Source organism: Lontra canadensis, unplaced genomic scaffold, assembly GCF_010015895.1.
Source record: "Lontra canadensis isolate GAN:19392208 unplaced genomic scaffold, GSC_riverotter_1.0 scaffold9, whole genome shotgun sequence".
NCBI lineage: Eukaryota > Metazoa > Chordata > Mammalia > Carnivora > Mustelidae > Lontra > Lontra canadensis.
The window spans coordinates 21,720,970-21,740,076 of record NW_022631003.1 but is presented as its reverse complement, the minus strand read 5'-3'; the positions used below and the strand labels follow the sequence as shown (position 1 = coordinate 21,740,076).

The following is a 19,107-nucleotide window of genomic DNA, read 5'->3' as shown; positions in this document are numbered from 1 at the left end:
CACAAGTCACTTGACATTTTTTAGCTTCAATTCCTTCATCTGTAAAATAAAAGAGTTTGACCGTGTCACCTCTAAGGTCATCTTGAGATCCAAAATTTTATATTTTTATATCCTTGGGAGTTCACATACATTTACCAAACATGTATTGAACAACCACTGTGCCCTCTGCAAGATACTGAAAATAAAACATGTTAAATATGTTCTCTGTTCTCATAGGTCTTAAAATATAGTTGAGAATGTAAACATAGTTTACAAGTATCTACAATGCAAAGTCGTTAAAAGGATAAATGAAATGTAGGGATTCTGGCAAAAAAAAAAAATGATGAAGGAGAAAACTGAACTGGGATTTAAAGGAAAGATAAAATTTGGACAAAATAGAGGAGAATTCGTGTCCAAGGTGGGAAAAACATCAAACTTAGCAAACAGTGATCAAGCCAGTTTGACTGGATCTCAAGGTAAGTGTTTAGAGAAAATAAATATAAGAAGTTTGATTGAAACCATATTATGGAGAAATGTGAATACCAGGTTAGTGGGTTTACATTTAACTTGGTTGGCACTGTAAAGCCTTTAAAGCCTTTAGATCCAGGAGTAACATGAACAGGAATGTGTTTTAGCAAGGTGATTCTGGCAGTGATAGCTAGGATGGATTGTTAAGCAAAAACACAAGAGTAGAGAGGACTTTTGTTAGGCTGACAAAATCAACCATGTACTAAAGGTTGGAGCAGAGGGGGTCTGCAGTAGAGTGGGGACAAAAGAAAGTGAAGAAGAGGAGGACCTGGGTGGCTTAGTTGGTTAAGCTCCTGCCTTAGGCTCAGGTCATGATCTCGGGTTCCTGGGATCAAGTCCCACATCAGGCTTCCTGCTCAGTGGGAAATCAGCTTCTCCCTCCCCCTCTGTCCCTACTCCTTCCCCTCCTCCTTCTCTTCCCTTTGCTCCCTCCTCCTTCCTCTTCTTCCTCCTCCCTCCTGCTCATAAATGCACAAGCAAGCTCACATACTCTCTCTCTCTCAATTAAATAAATAATTTTTTTATTTTATTTATATTTATTTAATTTATAAAAATGAAATAAAATTAAATAAATAAATAAAATAATTTTTTAAAAATTTAAAAAAAGAAAGAAAAAAAAAAGAAGAAGAAGGCTGGTCCTTCTAATGGTTAAACATGAAATTTCTGGATAGGAGGCAAAGTTTAAAGCCAGGGTATGTAGGAATAGTGAGGGCATATACAAATATAGGGCTTTAGTTAGTTGTAAAATGTGTATTATTGGTGGAATATTAAGATAAAGATGTATAGAATCTATTGGAAATGCAAAATTGGGACAAAAGATAAAGTTATCAAGATCTCTGTACAGTCCTTTCCCTTCTAGCTTCCATCCTATATATTTCAATTCTCATCCAAATCTCTTTTAAATGTATTTTATATTCAGTGCCTCCAATTTTCTTCAAGCTCTTAAATACCCTGCTAACTGATCTATGCCCCACACTCCATTAAAACTGCTTTATTCCAGGTCAGCATGGCTTCTATATTTCCAAACCCAATGAACACTTTAAGTCTTATCTAGGTAAACGTCTCTGCCATATTTGACATTGTTGACTCTCTAACATTCTTTCTTTCCTTAACTCTTAGGAGCCTACTTCTGGTCTTCTTCTTTTCTTAGTCTCCTTGAGACCTCTGCCTCCATGTACACTGCTTCCTGACCCCAGTGCTCTCCCCAGTCTGGATTATAGAATTCGTGTTCCATAGAAGCCCGAACTATTTTGTTTACTACTTCAATGACAGAACCTTAAAAAAGTGTCGGTCATGCAACAGGTGACCATTGTTTGTTGAGTGAATCAATGAATGAATGAATGTATTTCCTTAGGTAATACAGTTCTTTTTGTTTGACTATTATGTGTCTGCTGAGGATCTGAAATGTTTTATCTCTAGCCTGGGACCTCTCTCATGATTCAAATGCTTGCTGTATATAACTATTTGGGATATTTTCTTTCAGCGTTACAGCCCTAACATGTTCAAAACTGAATTTATTATCTGCACCTGCTGAGTTACGCTCTTTCCTTTAAAATACTTTTATTGAATGGCTACATTCATTTGGTTTAATTTTTGCCAGTTGTACTCAAATCTAATTGAAACTATATTCCCCTTCACTCTTTCTACTTCATTCCTCTTTAGGCTCCTAGCATCTTTGGCATAAACCATTTCAATAGCTTCTTAATTATCTCCCTTTGCTACTTCGTATCCAATTTCTAGATTGGTATCACAATGATGTATATAAAATGCAAAGTGGACTGCAACACTCCCTTCCTAAAAACTCTTCAATATTCTCCATTTCTTACAGAATAAAGCCAAGACATTTAATGGTACATATAGTCTTTTATGACCTGGTCACTACCTGCTTCTCTAGTCCCTTTTCTAGCACATTACCATGGTAGGTTTTACCCTACCAGAGTGTGATGATACAATTCCATGACTTCACACCGGCCCCTGCGTAGCATGCCACCACCCTGAATGCCACCACCCCAGTCACTTAGCTTCCAGCGGCGAACTCCTCAGATCCCGGTGAGTCAGCTGAGGCATTGCATCCTTCACAAAGCCTCTGTGGAATCTTCAAATCAGCCTACCTGTGCCTCTATACTTCCGTATCTCTATTTACATTTTCCACTTTATAGCGCATGTTACGTTTCTCCGTGTCTGTCTCACCTAACAGTGACATTAGACCATGAGCTATCCAAGGGCAGGGACCATGACTTACTCACATTCATACTCCAAAGCTCCACAATATGCCTCTGGTCATAAAGACACTCAGAAGGCTTGAGAAACTGACTCACCTCCCAAAGTCCATCTGAGTCCCTAATCCTTTGCCCACCTGGACGGTAGCTGCAGGTTGTTCTTTCCACCATTGTGAAATAGGATTAAACCAAGCTCTTTCATGAAAAGCTTTGGTAAGGCAGGTAAGGAAGGTAGGACTAATGCCTTTCATGTGACCGCTGAACCCCTGGAAGTAAACCTTCCATAGGAAAGTCCACAAGTTCTTCTTTTCCCAGTTTGTTGTTTATAAATCTCACAAAGGCCTGATATAAAAGTCTTAGTACTAAAAAAATTTTTTAAATTAAAAAATTTAAATGAATAAATAAAGAAGTCTTCATGCTACCAAGATACACAAGTGGGGAAGAGAAACCAGTGTGGTTGCTTCCAATGTCTCTACCGGCTTTTCGATCTCTAATGGGTGCATTAGCCTGGCTTTCAGTGTATTCTTTATAAAGGCCTGTTGATGACTTCCCAGGGCTGTTACAGGTCTTTAGCAACAGTTTTTTGTTTACCACTAGTGTCAGACCTACTCTGAATGAACTCCTGGGAACCCCGTGAATGAAATCATTGATGTACCATACCAAAACCAAACACACTGGCTCCTGCCCTACTCACTTGGCTTAGTCTAGGAGAAATTCAACCTATGCCATGTCAGCTTTTAGATAAACATATCTTTCTCAGTTTACACTTTCAAAACTTTAGTCCGTATTCTAACAGAATTATTATTTAGGAGTTTCGGATGACTTTTTCTTTTTCTTTTCTTTTTTTCAAGGAACGTCAACCAAAACTATTTTTTTTAATTGAGAAATGTGAGCCTGTTGTGAGTATCTTCATCTTAAATGTACAGTCCCTTCTGTATGTTTTGTTTCTTTGTTTTTAAAAAAATTTTTTTAAGATTTTATTTATTTATTTGACAGACAGAGATCACAAGTAGGCAGAGCAGCAGGCAGAGAGGGAGGGGGGAAGCAGATTCCCTGCTGAGCAGAGAGCTCGATGCGGGGCTCTATCCCAGGACCCTGGGATCATGACCTGAGCAGAAGGCAGAGGCTTTAACCCACTGAGTCACCCAGGCTCCCTGTTACTTTGTTTTTAGTGCCTAACTTATGATAGCACTGTGCTAGGTGTTTTTCAGTGTTCTACCATTTAATTCTCAGAAGAATCCGATGAAATAATAATTATTATTCCTGCATTATCAGTAAAGACACTAAAGATCCGTATTCTGTATTCTCACAACTATGGAATAAACCGACGTCTGATTCATACCCAGCTTTGCTGTCTCCAAAACATGCCATTTCTATGATACTGTAGTGACTTTCTGAAGTACTTAAGCCTGACAAAAATCTTTCTTTTTACTCCTAGATTCTATCAGGCTCATTCTCCAGCCTATTTATTTAAACCTTCTCCTAAACCATTTCTCTATACCCCCTGGAACTACTTAAACCCTAGGATTATTTCTCAGGATTTAATCTGGACATTACATATTTTGGCAAAGAAGTCTCAGGATGTAGACAGAGAATTTTCTTTTTTTTTTAAGATTTTATTTATTTATTTGACAGACAGAGATCACAGTAGGCAGAGAGGCAGGCAGAGAGAGAGGGAGAAGCAGGCTCCCTGCTGAGCAGAGAGCCTGATGTGGGGCTCTATCCCAGGACCCTGGCAGAGGCTTTAACCCACTGAGGCACCCAGGTGCCCTGAGAATTTTCAATTGTAAGAACATATTTAGAGATAAGCTGGAATCACAATAAGTGGAAAAACAGTAAGACTGTAATGAGTTGACATGACTGGATGCTTTGAACTGTTAGAGCTGGGGCACCTGCGTGGCTCAGTGGGTTGAGCCTCTGCCTTCGGCTCAGGTCGTGATCTGAGAGTCCTGGGATTGAGCCCCACATCAGGCTCTCTGCTTGGTGGGGATCCTGCTTCCCCCTCTCTCTCTGCCTGCCTCTCTGCCTACCTGTAATCCCTCTCTGTCAAATAAATAAATAAAATCTTTAAAAAAATAAAAGAAAGAAAGAAATGTTAGAGCAATACGAAGCCAGCAAATGCTATATTGGTGGAACACATCACCCTCCAGAAATAGTGCGGGCCGACTTTATAAATGGGATCAGAAAGAATTTAAGTCAGTGAAACAATAATAAGTTGTGTATGACGACCTGTTTGGTGTGTATGACAGCTTGTGTTTTGTGAGTGTGACTGCAGGCAGACCCTCTACCCTGACAGTACCCTCATTGTTGCCTTAATGGAGATGTAATCCTGGGCTGAATAAACCATGAGCCTGTTCTAAAATGGAATCTCAGATATTATTTGAATGTTTATCCTGCTTTGGGTTTCCTCAATCACCTCTATTTTAAGAAATATAATTAGCCTAACTTTGACCCAGTGGGATAGTAATGGAAACACAGTGAAGGCATTCTTCCATTCCTTGGACAGTTATGTGCTGGATTCCTATTATAAGAAATGCACCTTGCCAAACAAAGAGAATCAAAAGGAACTAGTGCATAAAAATAAGCTAATAAATGTAAGAAGTGAGATCTATCAAATTATTAAGTATTTTTTCTCAAGTATATGTATTACCAAATATATGGTGAGCTAAGCAGTTTGTAAAAAAAACAAACCCAGGAACAGGAGGGTATTTGTCTCACAAATGATTTCTCAGTGCTATTCAAGACATTTAATATTATAACTGTGGTGTAAACTAAGATGACTTTAATACATTTTATGAAAAACTGGGTTCTTAATTAGAGAAATACATAGGAATTCAGAGGAATATTGCTGAAGTACCAATGAACAGGAAAAACTAATCTGTTGTAATGATACAGTGTCTAAAACATTTAAAATAGCCCACTTCAAATACTCTTGGGAAGACTCAAAATTATATTTTAAGGTGGCAACCCCTCTGGTATACTTTTTCTGTTTTTCTTCTAGTGCCTCTTTTCTTGGGGAGAGAAAGAATATGATATCTCAAGTAAAATTCTTTCCAAAAACTGGATAAATATGTAAAAAAAAATATTTCCCCAGCTCTTGGTTTCAGGGTCGGATTTTCTGTCCAGTGCATTATACAAATAATTCCCTTTACAGAAGGGAGATTTCCTGTTCAAATGTTGTTTCCAGGAACCCTACACATGAATGTTCCAGAGTTTATTAGTTTAAGACATGGTGAACTAATCCGCCATGTTTCGTTACAAGAAGCTCTACAAACTGGAGAGAATTCAGAAGACTGGTTTTTATTAAAACTCTTTGCTACTTAGAGAATGTTATCACCCCTTAACATCCTTGGCCTCCAATATACCGCATTCCTGAAGTCCAGAAACACCTGGAGCAGCGGGCACTTCCTGTTCTCCCTGTTCTGGGAAATGGTGAGGGACTGCCTGGAAAAGAGCAGAGAGGGAGGGGCTCCTGGCCACAGCACAGCTTGGTTAGCTGAGACGCAGCCACTAGGCCTGCAAGTTCCTAGACAAATAATCAGGAAATATTTAGACACATGAAATATTAAAAAGGCTCCGGCTGGGATTATAATAATGATGATTTTGATGTTTGCAATTAGCAAAACCTGAAGTGTGAAGGAGACATGCCAGCTGGCAAAGCAGCAGCAAAGAGACTGCTCATTCTCTTTCTCTCCTGACTCTTACTGACTTGAAGAGGAGGATGGGAGGGGAGGGGTTGGGCAAAGACCCCACAAGAAGACTTCCCTTATTTACTATTTCTGCCCCAAGCTTTCTACTCAGAACTTTGTGAATATTAAAACAATTAAATATACAAAGGGAGTTCACATTTTTTTAAGATTTTATTTATTTGGCAGAGAGAGAGAGAGAGAGAGATCACAAGTAGGCAAGCAGAGAGAGAGGGGGAAGCAGGCTCCCTGCTAAGCAGAGAGCCCAATGCTGGGCTCTATCCCAGGACCCTGAGATGATGACCTGAGCCCAAGGCAGAGGCTTAACCCACTGAGCCATCCAGGCACCCCAGGAGTTCACATTTTAAAATATCCCATGATTTTGATGATTTTTTTTAAAAATCCTTATTTTGAAATACATTTTTTTGCCCTCAACATTTATTTGTTTTATAACTTTGAGTTGAGAAGAACAGTCATAAAGTAATTACTCTTCTTTAAGATTTTATTTATTTATTTGGGAGAGAGTGAGAGAAAGAGAGTATGAGCAGGGTGAGGGGCAGAGGAAGAGGGAGAAGCAGACTCCCCGCTGAGCAGGGAGCCTGATGGGGGACTCCATCTCTGAATCTGGGACAATGACCCGACCCAAAGGCAGAGGCTTAACTGACAGGTGCCCCAAAATAAAGTGATAAAATTGCTATTTGAGTGGGGTTGCCTGGGTAGCTCAGTTGGTTAAATGACCGCCTTCAGCTCCAGTCATGATCCCAGAATCCCGATCAGTCCCGCATAGGACTCCCAGCTTCTTGGGGAGTCTGCTTCTCCCTTTAACCTTCTCCCCTCTCAAATAATTCATTTATAAACGTATTTGAAGAGAATGACTGGGTATATCAAGAATTAATATTGTTAACCATAGAGTGCACTGGGCTTCTTAAAGGCGCATATTGCTTTTAACTAACCTGGTGCGAGACCACCTTGAACAAAAGAAGAGAAAAATAGGCGATGGGAATCATCTTGGGAATGACAATAATGAACAATATCAGATTCCTACAATTTAGTGACTTCAATTTATCTATGCCTGAATTCCCTCCTGCATAAACTATAATGAGACTTACCTCTGACTTTGCTGGGTAGACTGGGAGAAAGTATCTTGGGGCTAAAAGGATGGTTCTAAGGGAAGATCAGATTGGGTAGGACCTATACTAGATAGCAGATCTAAGGGAAAGGGGTTGAGATGTCCAAGTGTTGGTGGCCCAGTGATCTCAAACTATTTTAGGCAACAGAACCATTCAGGAGCTAACATTTGTAGGCATAGTTGCTATGGGTGATAAAAACATTATCTTGTGCCTTTATGGGCCTGAGTCGTTTGGAGGAGGGGAATGGAAAACTCTGGAACAATGATGGACAATATGAAGTCCTATGTTTTAATATATCTGAATATAGCGGAAAGGTAGCTCTAAAATGCAAATATGGGATAATGGACTAGGTAACTAGGTACCCTTCCACCAAAAACAATTTATTTTAAAAGCCAGGCAAGCGGAAAAGGAGGGCAGGTGGGTTTGGAGAACTAGCAAAAGAGAGAGAAATGTCTAGAGTAAGATTTAGAAAAGATGAAAACCCAAAAAGAAAGTCCTGCATTGGGACTGTTTTTTGTCTGGGGGGCTTTTCCTACAAATTCTTGAAGCAATCAAGAGGCTAAGACATTTATTAATTTTTTGAGATCTTCAAAGAGCCAGAAAAGTAAATAGTGAAATCCAGAGCCCAGAAATGAAGTAGGAGGTAGATTTGGTAAAACACCCTTTGCCTCACTTTGGACCCTTAGAGAGCAGTACCCTAAGGACAAGGATGTACCATAAGTAAATCAGCTCTTGCAAGGTCTGCAATGGATTTAAATCATCTCAGTCCTTGAAATTGGATTAAGATGACCATATATGAATATATAAATTATAAATACCCATTCATACATGCATATATGCAGACACACATATACCTCTACACATACATAATTATACATGTATCATACATACAATCTACCCTTAGCCATGCCATAATATAATTGCTGAAAGTCAAAGAGAAAAATTTGAAATCAGAGAAGAAATTGCCCTGAGAGTAATCTCAAAGGGTAATACTAAATTTCACAGATAACTTCTCAGTGGAAAGAAAGGAATGCTACATATAAAGAATTATATCTTGCAAAAACTGAAAGAAAGTAACTGTCAACTTAGAATTCTACCTCCAGCAAAAATAGCCTTCAAAAATAAAGGTGGAATGATGATATTTTAAGCAACCAAACTGAAAAACTATGCCACCCAACAGATCTTACTCATACTAAAAGTCATTCTCTGGGCAGAGGGCAAAACATCCCCGATGGAAGCTCAAAAGTGCAGAAAGAAGTGACGAGAAACTGAAATATAAGAATGTGCATGAGTGCAAATATATACTGACTATATAACAATAATAATAACATCTTGTGAGATTTAGAATTAAAATTTGCAATAATAATCACCAGTAAGTCTTCAGTGTGGAATCAGGGAATGGAGTTGGAAGGAGGAAACCTGTATTAGAATGTTCTAATGTCTGCACTGCCCAAAAGGAGACAAAATTACCAGTTAAAGTTAGATTTGGATACCTAAAAAACGCATGTTGTGTACTGTATGCTGGTGAACCTCGAGAGTGACTGTGGCATGTGTAACTTCTAAACCAACAGAGGAAAAGAAGGAATAATATAAAGTGCTCAATCAATTCAAAGTAGTCCAGAAATGAAAGAAAGTGGGATTTGGAACAGGCAGAACCAATAGGAAATGCTGATGGAATTAGATGTATGAGTGATTATATAAATATAATGCAATCAAAAGGCAAAGAAGACTGGATTAAAAAATACAACTCTGCACTTTTTACAAAGGACAGATCATTTTTAAACACAGGAACACATTTAAAATATCTAGGTTAGCTTAAAAATAAAGGGATAAACCCTATGATCCAGTAATCACACTACTAGGTATTTACACAATAGATGCAAAAGTACAGACTCAAAGGGGTACATGCACCTCAGTGCCTGTAGCAACATTATCAACAATAGCCAAACTATGGAGTGAGCCCAAGTGTCCATGGACTGATAAATGGATAAAGAAGAGGTGATATATATATATAGATATAGATATAGATATCTATATCTATATATATATATCACAATGTGCTATTACTCAGTCATCAAAAAGACTGAAATCTTGCCATTTGCAATGATGTGGTTGGAGCCAAAGTGTATTATACTAAGTGAAATAAGTCAGTCAGAGAAAGACAATACCATATAATTTCACTCATATGTGGAATGTAAGAAACAAGACAGATGAACATATGGGAAGGGGAGGAAGAGAGAGAAAGAGAGAGAGGGAGAGAGAGAAACAAACCACATGAGACTTTTAATGATAGAGAACAAACTGAGGGTTGATGGAGGGACGTAGGTGGGAGATGGGCTAAATGGATGATAGGGATTAAGAATGGCATTTGTGATGAGCCCTGGGGTATTAAATGTAAGTGATGAATCACTAAATTCTACTTCTGATATCCAATATTACACCATATATTGACTAACTAGAATTTAAATAAAAATTTTTAAAAAAATAAATTCCTACCCAAATAAAAAAAAAGAAAGTGAAAGAATAGAGCTATCCCATACAAATACTTCCAAAAGAAAGCTGATTTAACATATTAATGTCAGACAAAGTAGTCTTTTAGGCAACAAGAGATAAAGAACGATGTTTTATAAATAAACATATATTTCAGTTTGGCCAGAAGATGTAACAATTCTAAATTTGCATTCATCTAATACATGGCCTGAGAATATGTAAGCAGAAACTGACAGAATTATTTTTTCAAAATGGTTAAATTCACAATCAAAATGGGAGATTTTAATACTACTCTCTTGATAGAATAAACTAGCTAAACATATCAGTAAGAATACAGAAAATTCGAATTACAAAATTAACCAAGTGAGCTGCTAGTATATACAGAATAGTGTATTTGAAAGCTGCAGAATATACATAATTTTAAGGACATGTAAACATATAAAGAAGTTGACAAATGATATAAATAAAATGTAGAAATTAATAACAAGATTAAATTAAGAAACATACTTCTAAATAGCCAATAGTTTAGAGAAGTAAGAACAGGAATTGAAAAACATTTTGGACTGAATGATAAGAAATCTACACATAAAATTAATGGATGCATTTATAGCCCTGTAAGGGGGAAATGTGTAGATTTTAATGTATAGTTTAGAAAAGGAAGATGATAAAAATCAAGGCTCTAAGCATCCATTTTATAGTGAGAAAAATGAGTTCCAGGTGGATTTCCTATCCATTGTGAAAGATAAAATAGTAATGTTTCTAGGAGGTAATATAAGAGAATATATTCATTACCCTGGTGTAGCCTAAGATTTTTAAATAAAACAAAACAAAAACACTCACCAGCTATAAGGGAAGTGATTGATAGCTTCAACTACATTGAAACCACCTTCTGTTTCTGAGCAATAACATAAATTCCCAGTGAGGAAAGATAATGCGATATAGAAGCAACAAAGGGCCTGTATATAAAATATATTTTTTAAAAAATCTTCAAACCAGCAAGAAAAAGAGAGACACTCAATAGAAAAATAGGCAAGTGATTTGTATAGACACTTCATAAAAGAGAATATACAAGTGGTTACCCAGGGAAATACAATTAAAACCACAATAAGAGACACCCGGGTGGCTCAGTCAGTTAAGTGTCTGCTTTTGGCTCAGGTCATGATCCCAAGGGTCCTGGGATCGAGCCCCAAATTGGGCTGCGTGCTCAGCCAGGAGTCTGCTTCTCCCTCTGTTTCTGCCCCTTCTCCCCACTTATGCTCTCTCTCTCTTGCTTGCTCTCTCTCTCTCAAATAAATAAATAAAATCTTTAAAAAACACACACACAATAAGACACCACCCCATACTGACCAAAATGAATACAATTAGAAAAGCTGATTATAGCAAATGTTGGCAAGGTTGTGGGGCCATGGGAGCTTTCAAGCAATACAGGTGCAAGCATAAATCATTATCTACTTGAGAAAACTGTTTGGCATTTTTGGCTAGTTGAAAATACGAATGCCAGGGGCGCCTGGGTGGCTCAGTGGGTTAAAGCCTCTGCCTTCGGCTTGGGTCATGATCCCAGGGTTCTGGGATCGAGCCCCGCATCGGGCTCTCTGCTCTGCGGGGAGCCTGCTTCCTCCTCTCTCTCTCTGCCTTCTTCTCTGCCTACTTGTGATCTCTGTCTGTCAAATAAATAAATAAAATCTTTAAAAAAAAATACGAATGCCCTCTAATCAAAAATCCCAGTCCAAGGTGTATGGTCAACAGATATTTACCATGAACAAGAGTGTTCACTGAAGCATTATTTCAATAATCAGAAACTGAAAACAGCCTAAATATCCATCAGTAGTAAATGAATAAATAAATATTGCATATTTATACAATGGAACATTAAATAGTAAGGAAAATGAATGAATTTCAGATGCATGCAGACACACGGGTGACTCCTAAACAAAATGTTAAATAAAGAAATGAGGTACACATACCAAAAACACACTGTTTGTTTCCACTTACATAAACCTTAATAAAGAAAACTGAACCATGGGATCAAAAGATGCATCTTTAAGTGGTAAAGCTATAAGGGGAGGATTGAAAATGGTCCCCATAAAAGTCAAGAAATGGTCATGTTTGGCAAAAAAAAGAGAGAGAGAGAGAGCAGATTATGGTTTAGAAGGGAAGACAGAGGGCCTCAGGGATTCTGGCAATATTCTATTTCTTTACCCAAGTGGTGGTCCCACATTGTTTGCCCTATAATGATTTTTACAACCTGATTTTTTTATATTTTCCATTTTGTGTTTTTTTCTATATGTGTGTATTATTTCATATTAAAAGGATACATGCATACATACCTCTATGCATACATACATAAAATCTGATTATGCAAGTGGATCTTCTTGCCTTCCGGTTAGACTTTAATCTACCTACCTCAGCTTCAAGGCCGCAAGTTTACCCCAGCCTACCCCACTAACCTTCTCTCTCTCCTACTCACACTTCACATCTACTGTTACAGTCACAGCAAACTAACTGCAGCTTCTAGAACATGGCAGCTCGCATCTTTCTGCCTTTTGCAAATACTGTTTTTTAATTTACAATTCCCTTCCCATCCTCACTCACCTGACTTTTCAAGAGTTGCTTCTTCCTAGAAGTTTTCTTCTCTTCCTGTAGTTGACATATGGGCCTGCAATTCCCCTGTGATGACATTTCTGTTCACTTCTTTGATTCCCACAGGACAGTGTTCTTTGAAAGCAGAGAATATTTCGTATGTACCTTTATGTCTTTTGAGCCTTAGTCAGTGCCTGACGTGTGGTAGATGGTCCAGAAATATTTACCAACGAATGAATAAAAACAACAGTGACAATTTTATCCTTTCTGTGTTACCCAGGTGGATAACAAAAAACTGGATTTAGAGAGCAAAGACATTGAAAGCATTGATGCCACCAAATTAAGCCGTTTCATTGAGATCAACAGCCTCCACTTGGTGACAGAGTACAACCCTGTGGTAAGCAATAGCACTTGTCTCCAGACCCTTAAGTTCCTGTGTCAGAGAGGGTACTTGTCTCCATAGTAGAGATCCCTTCCTCCAGGAGTTCTAATCCTTTGACCAGTAACTGCCATTATTGTCGTTTATGTTGCTATCCTTACTACTACCCTTTATGCTTGACAGAGTTGTCCTTATTCAAAAAAGAAAGAAATGGGGTTAAAAAAAAAACTTTAATACCCATCAGGGGATGCCTGGATGCCTCACTTGGTTGGATATCTGGGTCTTGGTTTCCACTGAGATTGTGATCTCATGGGTTATGGAATTGAGCCCCCCACATCTTGCTCTGAGTTCAGCATGGAGTCTGCTTGGGATTCTCTCTCCCTCCCACATGTGCTTTCTCTCTCTCTCTCTCTCTCTCTCTCAAATAGGCAAATAAGTCTTTTGGAAGGAAGGAAGGAAGGAAAGAAGGAAGGAAGGAAGAAAGGAAGGAAGGGAGGACGGACCCTTAAATACCCATCAGATGACTAGTAAGAAAGAGAGCCAGAATGCAAAGTCAAGATGACGGATTCAAAAACTTCTGAGTTTTCTGCCTGGGAGGGCTCACTAAAGGCAACTCATCCAAGCAATCCTCTAGACCACACTTTTCAACAAAATCGCAATCTCTGCTGAAGGTCCACGTTTTTCCAAAAACATTCAAGACCAATACGTTGGTAAAATACAATGAAAGTAAATTAATAGACAAAATATTAAAAAATAAGGCCCACTGATCACATATTTGGATGTCACAGCAATGTAACATTCTATAAAAACTTTTAAAACCTTCCCCTACCTGCTAGTGGACCAGTAACTGACAGCTCCCTCCCTGGTACCTCCTGCACAGGCCTAGACCCTCCCCGCAGTTGGCTTTCTCTCTAGGTTTGTCTTCTTCCGGTGTTGCGCGCTTCATGCAAACCGGGCGAAGGTGAGGATCCACCTGTTCTGATCATCTTCTGCTCTTCTAACGCTCTACAGCCTCTACAGGTACCTTCTATGCCCGGTCTTTTACATTCCCTGAGGCAGATAGTAAAGTGATAGAATATTAATTTCCACTGACTTCCTCAGTTCAGAAATGCTGTACGTTCTCTACTAACACGACTTGAGAATGCACATCTTGAGTTTTAGAACTCCCAAAGCCATTTCACACCCATCTTCTCATTTAATCTTCACGTTGCCATTTTGAGGTGGGAGAGAGAAAGCGATTATGCCCGTTTTATAGAGGAGCACATTTAAGATCCAAGTGACGTGTCTGGGATCCCATAGTAAGCAGGAAAGGCACTGTGGAAGGCAGGAAGTTTAGCTGACACATTAGTTTCTATTGTCTATTTCCATTTTCCAGAAGAAGAAAACGGGGTTCAGAAAAGTGGCCTAACCTCCTCAGGGCCGTATGACTAGCTCTTCAAACTTCAGACACAGCCCTTTGCACCTGTCCCTGCTTTTTTTTATGACTCGTTTGTCTGACTGAATCCTGTGGTTTTTCCTTTGCCCCACACAGCCTTCAATAGTAAACACCCCTTTTCCTGTTGACTAAATTCCTGTCCACCTCCCACACCACATTTGTCTTCATGGAGTGGTGACTCCATTTCCACTTTTGCTAAGATTCTAAACACATGCACCCCAGGAGTGTTGGCAGCAATAATCAAACTGTCATTTGTCTCCTAGACTGTCATCTTTCTCATGATTATGTCTGTAGAGGTCAGAGTTCCTGGGTTTCTGGCCCCAGGGTCCTGGAGTTCTGCACACAAATGAAGGTAGGGGCGAGGACTGGCCTTCCTGAGCTCTTAGGACTGGGCTGTCTTGTCTCTTACAAAATACTGACACTGTTTTTAAAATCCACATTAGTAGTGAAGGCAAATCACATCAAGAAGAAATTAGGTAAGAATTTCTTTAGGGAAGCAAGTCCAACTTTTACTGTGACTTTTTCATTTCCCAAAAATGATATTTTTCTCATTTGGATACCTGCCCCCACTACTATAGCTATTTCTTACCGGCTGATGATGCAGAGGTTTGCACAGTGACAACGACGGGGCAGAATTCATGACTGTGTATTAAGCTGGCTCTATGCTATTTTTTTAAAGATTATTTATAAATTTGGTTGGAGGGGGTGGGGCAGGGGCAGAGAGAGAGAGAGAGAAAGAGTCTTAAGCAGACACTGCACTAAGCATGGAGCCCAATGCAGGGCTTGATCTCACAATCCTGAGATCACAATGTGAGTTAAAACAAAGAGTCAAAAACTCAACTGACTGAGTCCCCCAGGTACCCCCACCCCCAGCTGTATACTTTGAATGCATACACTCAATACTTGGTTTCAGGGTGAAAAATTAGACTGTGTCTATTAAGATTAAATTACTCACTTCTGATTAAAAATTCAATTTAACTTAATTTAAAAATTTAAAATTAAAAAAAATTTTTAATTAAATTAAATTAAATTAAAATTAAATGTCTTCTGCTAAGACAGCTGTACCTTTTGACTCCTTAGCTTTGATTTCTTGAATTCCCAAAAATATCCTCCATCTTTGCCATGGGAGGACAGATGCATACCTTACATTTTAGTAGCAGGACTTAGTAAAACAAGAGATGGCTGTTTAACATCCAGTCTCCCAAATTTAAAATCTAAGAACTGGCTTTGAACTCCAGGAGAAACTTTTGGGAAAGAACTCATTGAACTCTCCTTGCCTACAGGTTGGTCAGTAGAGCTGGATCACTACAGAGCAGCGTGTAGCTTCCAGAAGCCTACCTAGCTGCTGCCTTTCCCATCATTCTGGAACTCTGCCTTGACAGTTCATTAATCTTCTGCACTCTCCCTCTTCCCGTACACATGCCAGTTTTACAGCAGCACTTTCTGCATTTAGGAGGGAGAAGTGGGGAGGGATGGGATTTGTTTAAAACAGAGACACATGGAACAAGCCAGTGCCATTGTTTCACACTCTCTCCTCTCCTCATCCTGGCGCACAGCTGTCCTGCTCCCCTTCATCACCAACAACTTCACTGGAAATCACCCTTTCTCATCAGCAAATAAAGGGCCAATGCTTCCAGTCTCCTGAAAGGCTAATCTTTTTGCCAAGGTTTGAGGTAGACGGCTTCCAGCGGAGTCGGTTTAGATGGGGTGTTGCAGTGAGCTATATGCATAAGGCATATCCTGATGGTCAAGAGCCTGGACTCTGGAGCCAGACTGCCTGGTGTGACTCCCAGTCTGCCACTTATGTGACTGGGAGAGATTGTGCCTCAATTTCCTCATTGATAAACCTGAAACTTTGAGGATTCCATTAGTTATATATAAAGACCCAGAAACAGTGCCCAGCACTTGATAAGCATTCAAAGGTGTATGTGACTGCTCTTGGAACAGGAAGAGGGACTGATAAAAGTAACCAAAGTGTGACATGGTGTATTCATTGTCCATTGATATATAACAGATTGCCTCCAATGTATCAGCTTAGAACGTAAAAATTGATTCTCTCCCACAGTTTCCGTTGGTTAGCAATTTGGGAGTGGCTAGGTTAGGGGCTTCTGATCTCGAGGCTCCTGTCATCCTGGGTCAGAGAGGCAGTCATCTGCAGGTTTGACAGGAGCTAAGCTATCTGCTTCTGGAGGCTGGTAAGTTAGAGCTGGCTGTCAGTGGGAGGTCTTAGCATTGTGCTGTCTGGGTCTCTTCGCAAGACTGCTTGATTTCTCACACTGGGACTGGCTTTCCCCAGAGTGAGTTACAGAAGAGAGAATAAGCAGAATAAGGCGGAAGCCCCTATATCACATATGACTTAACCTTGGAAGTCACGCTCCATCGTTTCTGCAATATCCCTATGGTTATTCCGCTCAGCCTTATCCAGCGTGAGGAGTAGGGAGCTACACAGTGGCATGAGAGCCAGAGGCTGAGACCTTCTGATGGCCAAGTTGGAGGCCAGTTACCATTTGTGTTATGGGTGGACAGCTCTCATTCATATTTCTGCCTACTTATTTACTGGGTTGCTACTAATGTGTGTTTTTTTTTCTCTTTGTCTCTTTCATTCTACTATAATACACCTCAATTTGCCAGACAGCAATTGGTCTATTTAATAGCATGATCCAGATTCATCTTCTACTGATGATGAACAAGGCCTCCCCAGAGTATGAAGAAAGTCTGCACAGATACCAGAAGGCAGCCAAGCTCTTCCAGGGAAAGGTAAGTCTGAGATGGGAGATACCCTTCTAAGTACTCAGTACCAGGACAGAGGACACTGAAAAGGGGGAGATGGGTCCAGGGAGATTAGGTAAATGAGGAAAGTGAGTATTCTTAAGAGATAACAAAGTAAGAATGGGGACATAAAGAATCACACTACTCTGATGTAAAATTAAGGGTCTATTTTATACTTTTAAAGACCTATATAACCATATTTTCCCTTGGTGGGAAGTCTACATTTTTTTCCTGCATTGAGAAGTGGAGAGAAAAATAGAGATCCATAGAGGCTGAAAATAAAAATCCCCTATTGGTCACAATGTATTTATTCTTTGCCACAACCTCTTAAAGTTTTAGACTCAGGACTTATTTCTCATGTAAAGCACCTATCACGTACCCAGTGTCTACTAGATATCAAATAAATATTTAGTTCTGCTCCTTCTCTACCTTGTGCAGCTCTATTTGGTATCACTGAAATAATAAATCTTCAACCGCCTCAAAGCCACTTCATTAAACTGGAACTTTTCAATGTTGACAAGTGTCTGGTAGTAACATAAGCTGGCTTTCAGGTGACTGTTTCTCTAACACTGGAAGTTTTCAGTGTTTCTGAATGTAAATGATCCTCTAACAACATTCTAAAGGTTTCTATTTTGGGTAGAAGGTTTGATTTAATTATGTTAAATAGTTGACATTTACCAGGCATTTATCAAATGCTAAAAACTGTGCTGGACATATTAAATGGATCCTCTCCTTTAATTTCCCCCAACAAAAGCCTGTTTTGCCAGTGAGAATACTGAGTCTCAGAGAGGCTGAGTAACGTGCTAAAGTCACATAGCTAGAGAGTCCCAGAAGTGAAATTTAAAATGTATTATCTGCTTCTAACCATTAGTCTATACTTGCATATTTAGCTAATCACTAAAGCTGTTTCCAATTCTGTGTTCTTAAAATTAAATAAACCTGATCAAAGGGATAAAACACCAAAGCAGAGAAACTCATTAAAGAAGAAGAAACTCGTTAAATTATAGGGCACAGACCACACGTTCAGTCAGTGTAAACAGCAACAATTATGAGGTGTCTCTTTCTCCTCTGGACCTCAGATAGATTTTTTTTCCCCCTTTCAAACCTCTCCAACTGCAGATTCTTTTTATTCTGGTGGACAGTGGTGTGAAGGCCAATGGGAAGGTGATCAAATTTTTCAAACTAAAGGAGTCTCAACTGCCAGCTTTGGCAATTTACCAGACTCTGGATGAGGAGTGGGATACACTGGCCATTACAGAACTTTCTGTGGAGCGTGTGCAAAATTTTTGTGATGGATTCCTCAAAGGGAAACGGCTGGTAAGTGGAGACTTCAGGTACAGCAAGCTGAGTTTTCCTCTCTGTGTCCTCTTATTTCCTGTTAAGTGTAAAAAGTCCTTGAGCTTTACTGGTTTTGATTAAGAACAACAGTACATGGGGATATATGGCGGAGAGGATCGGGATGCTTGCCAGGGTAGAGTCATGAGAACAGAGCTACACATGCGTCTTTAAAAACATCTCGCATATTTGAAGGAGCTAAATTTGGGGTTTTACCATTCTGTTGACATTATTAATGGGAAACAACCCAAATTCCTATAATACTAGAGTTCATGAGATAAAAATTAAGGATGGATTTAGGACTTCCAGGAGTCATTAAATAGCTCAGTTTGCTAATCTTGGAGCTCAAAACCAAGTGTGGGTTCCAAATCTAAGTAACAGTGTCATCATGTTTTTCAGAGAGAAAATCATGCATCAGAAGAAAAGACTCCAAAGATGGAACTCTGATCTCTCCCTGATACTTCTGCATACTACCAAGTATTTACATGAAATTAAAAAAAGGCAACTCGAACCTCAGAGACACGAAACGACAGGATCGCCAAGCCTTATACACACACATATGCACCCACACACAGCT

The 19,107-nt window shown here is 39.3% G+C and overlaps 1 protein-coding gene and 1 long non-coding RNA gene across 3 annotated transcripts in view; one reads left to right on the top strand and one right to left on the bottom strand.

Moving 5' to 3' along the window:
* The window catches only part of LOC116866252, a 23,062-nt gene extending 9,200 nt beyond the window's left edge, over positions 1-13,862 (bottom strand). Inside the window, exons 1-3 of one of the 2 annotated variants that reach the window (XR_004382363.1) lie at positions 13,821-13,862; positions 12,625-12,747; positions 6,029-6,170 (exon numbers count right to left, since the gene is read on the bottom strand). This is a non-coding gene — a long non-coding RNA (uncharacterized LOC116866252). Of the gene's footprint in view, positions 1-6,028; positions 6,171-12,624; positions 12,748-13,820 lie in introns of those variants that run through there. The other variant, XR_004382362.1, reaches the window with a different exon arrangement.
* ERP27 (endoplasmic reticulum protein 27) overlaps positions 1-19,107 on the top strand; it is a 21,981-nt gene extending 2,874 nt beyond the window's left edge. The window contains exons 4-7 of the mRNA XM_032855062.1: positions 12,893-13,009; positions 17,058-17,183; positions 18,315-18,512; positions 18,930-19,107. Coding sequence (XP_032710953.1) covers positions 12,893-13,009; positions 17,058-17,183; positions 18,315-18,512; positions 18,930-18,977 — 489 coding nt within the window. The 3' untranslated portion in view covers positions 18,978-19,107. The remainder of the gene's footprint in view (positions 1-12,892; positions 13,010-17,057; positions 17,184-18,314; positions 18,513-18,929) is intronic.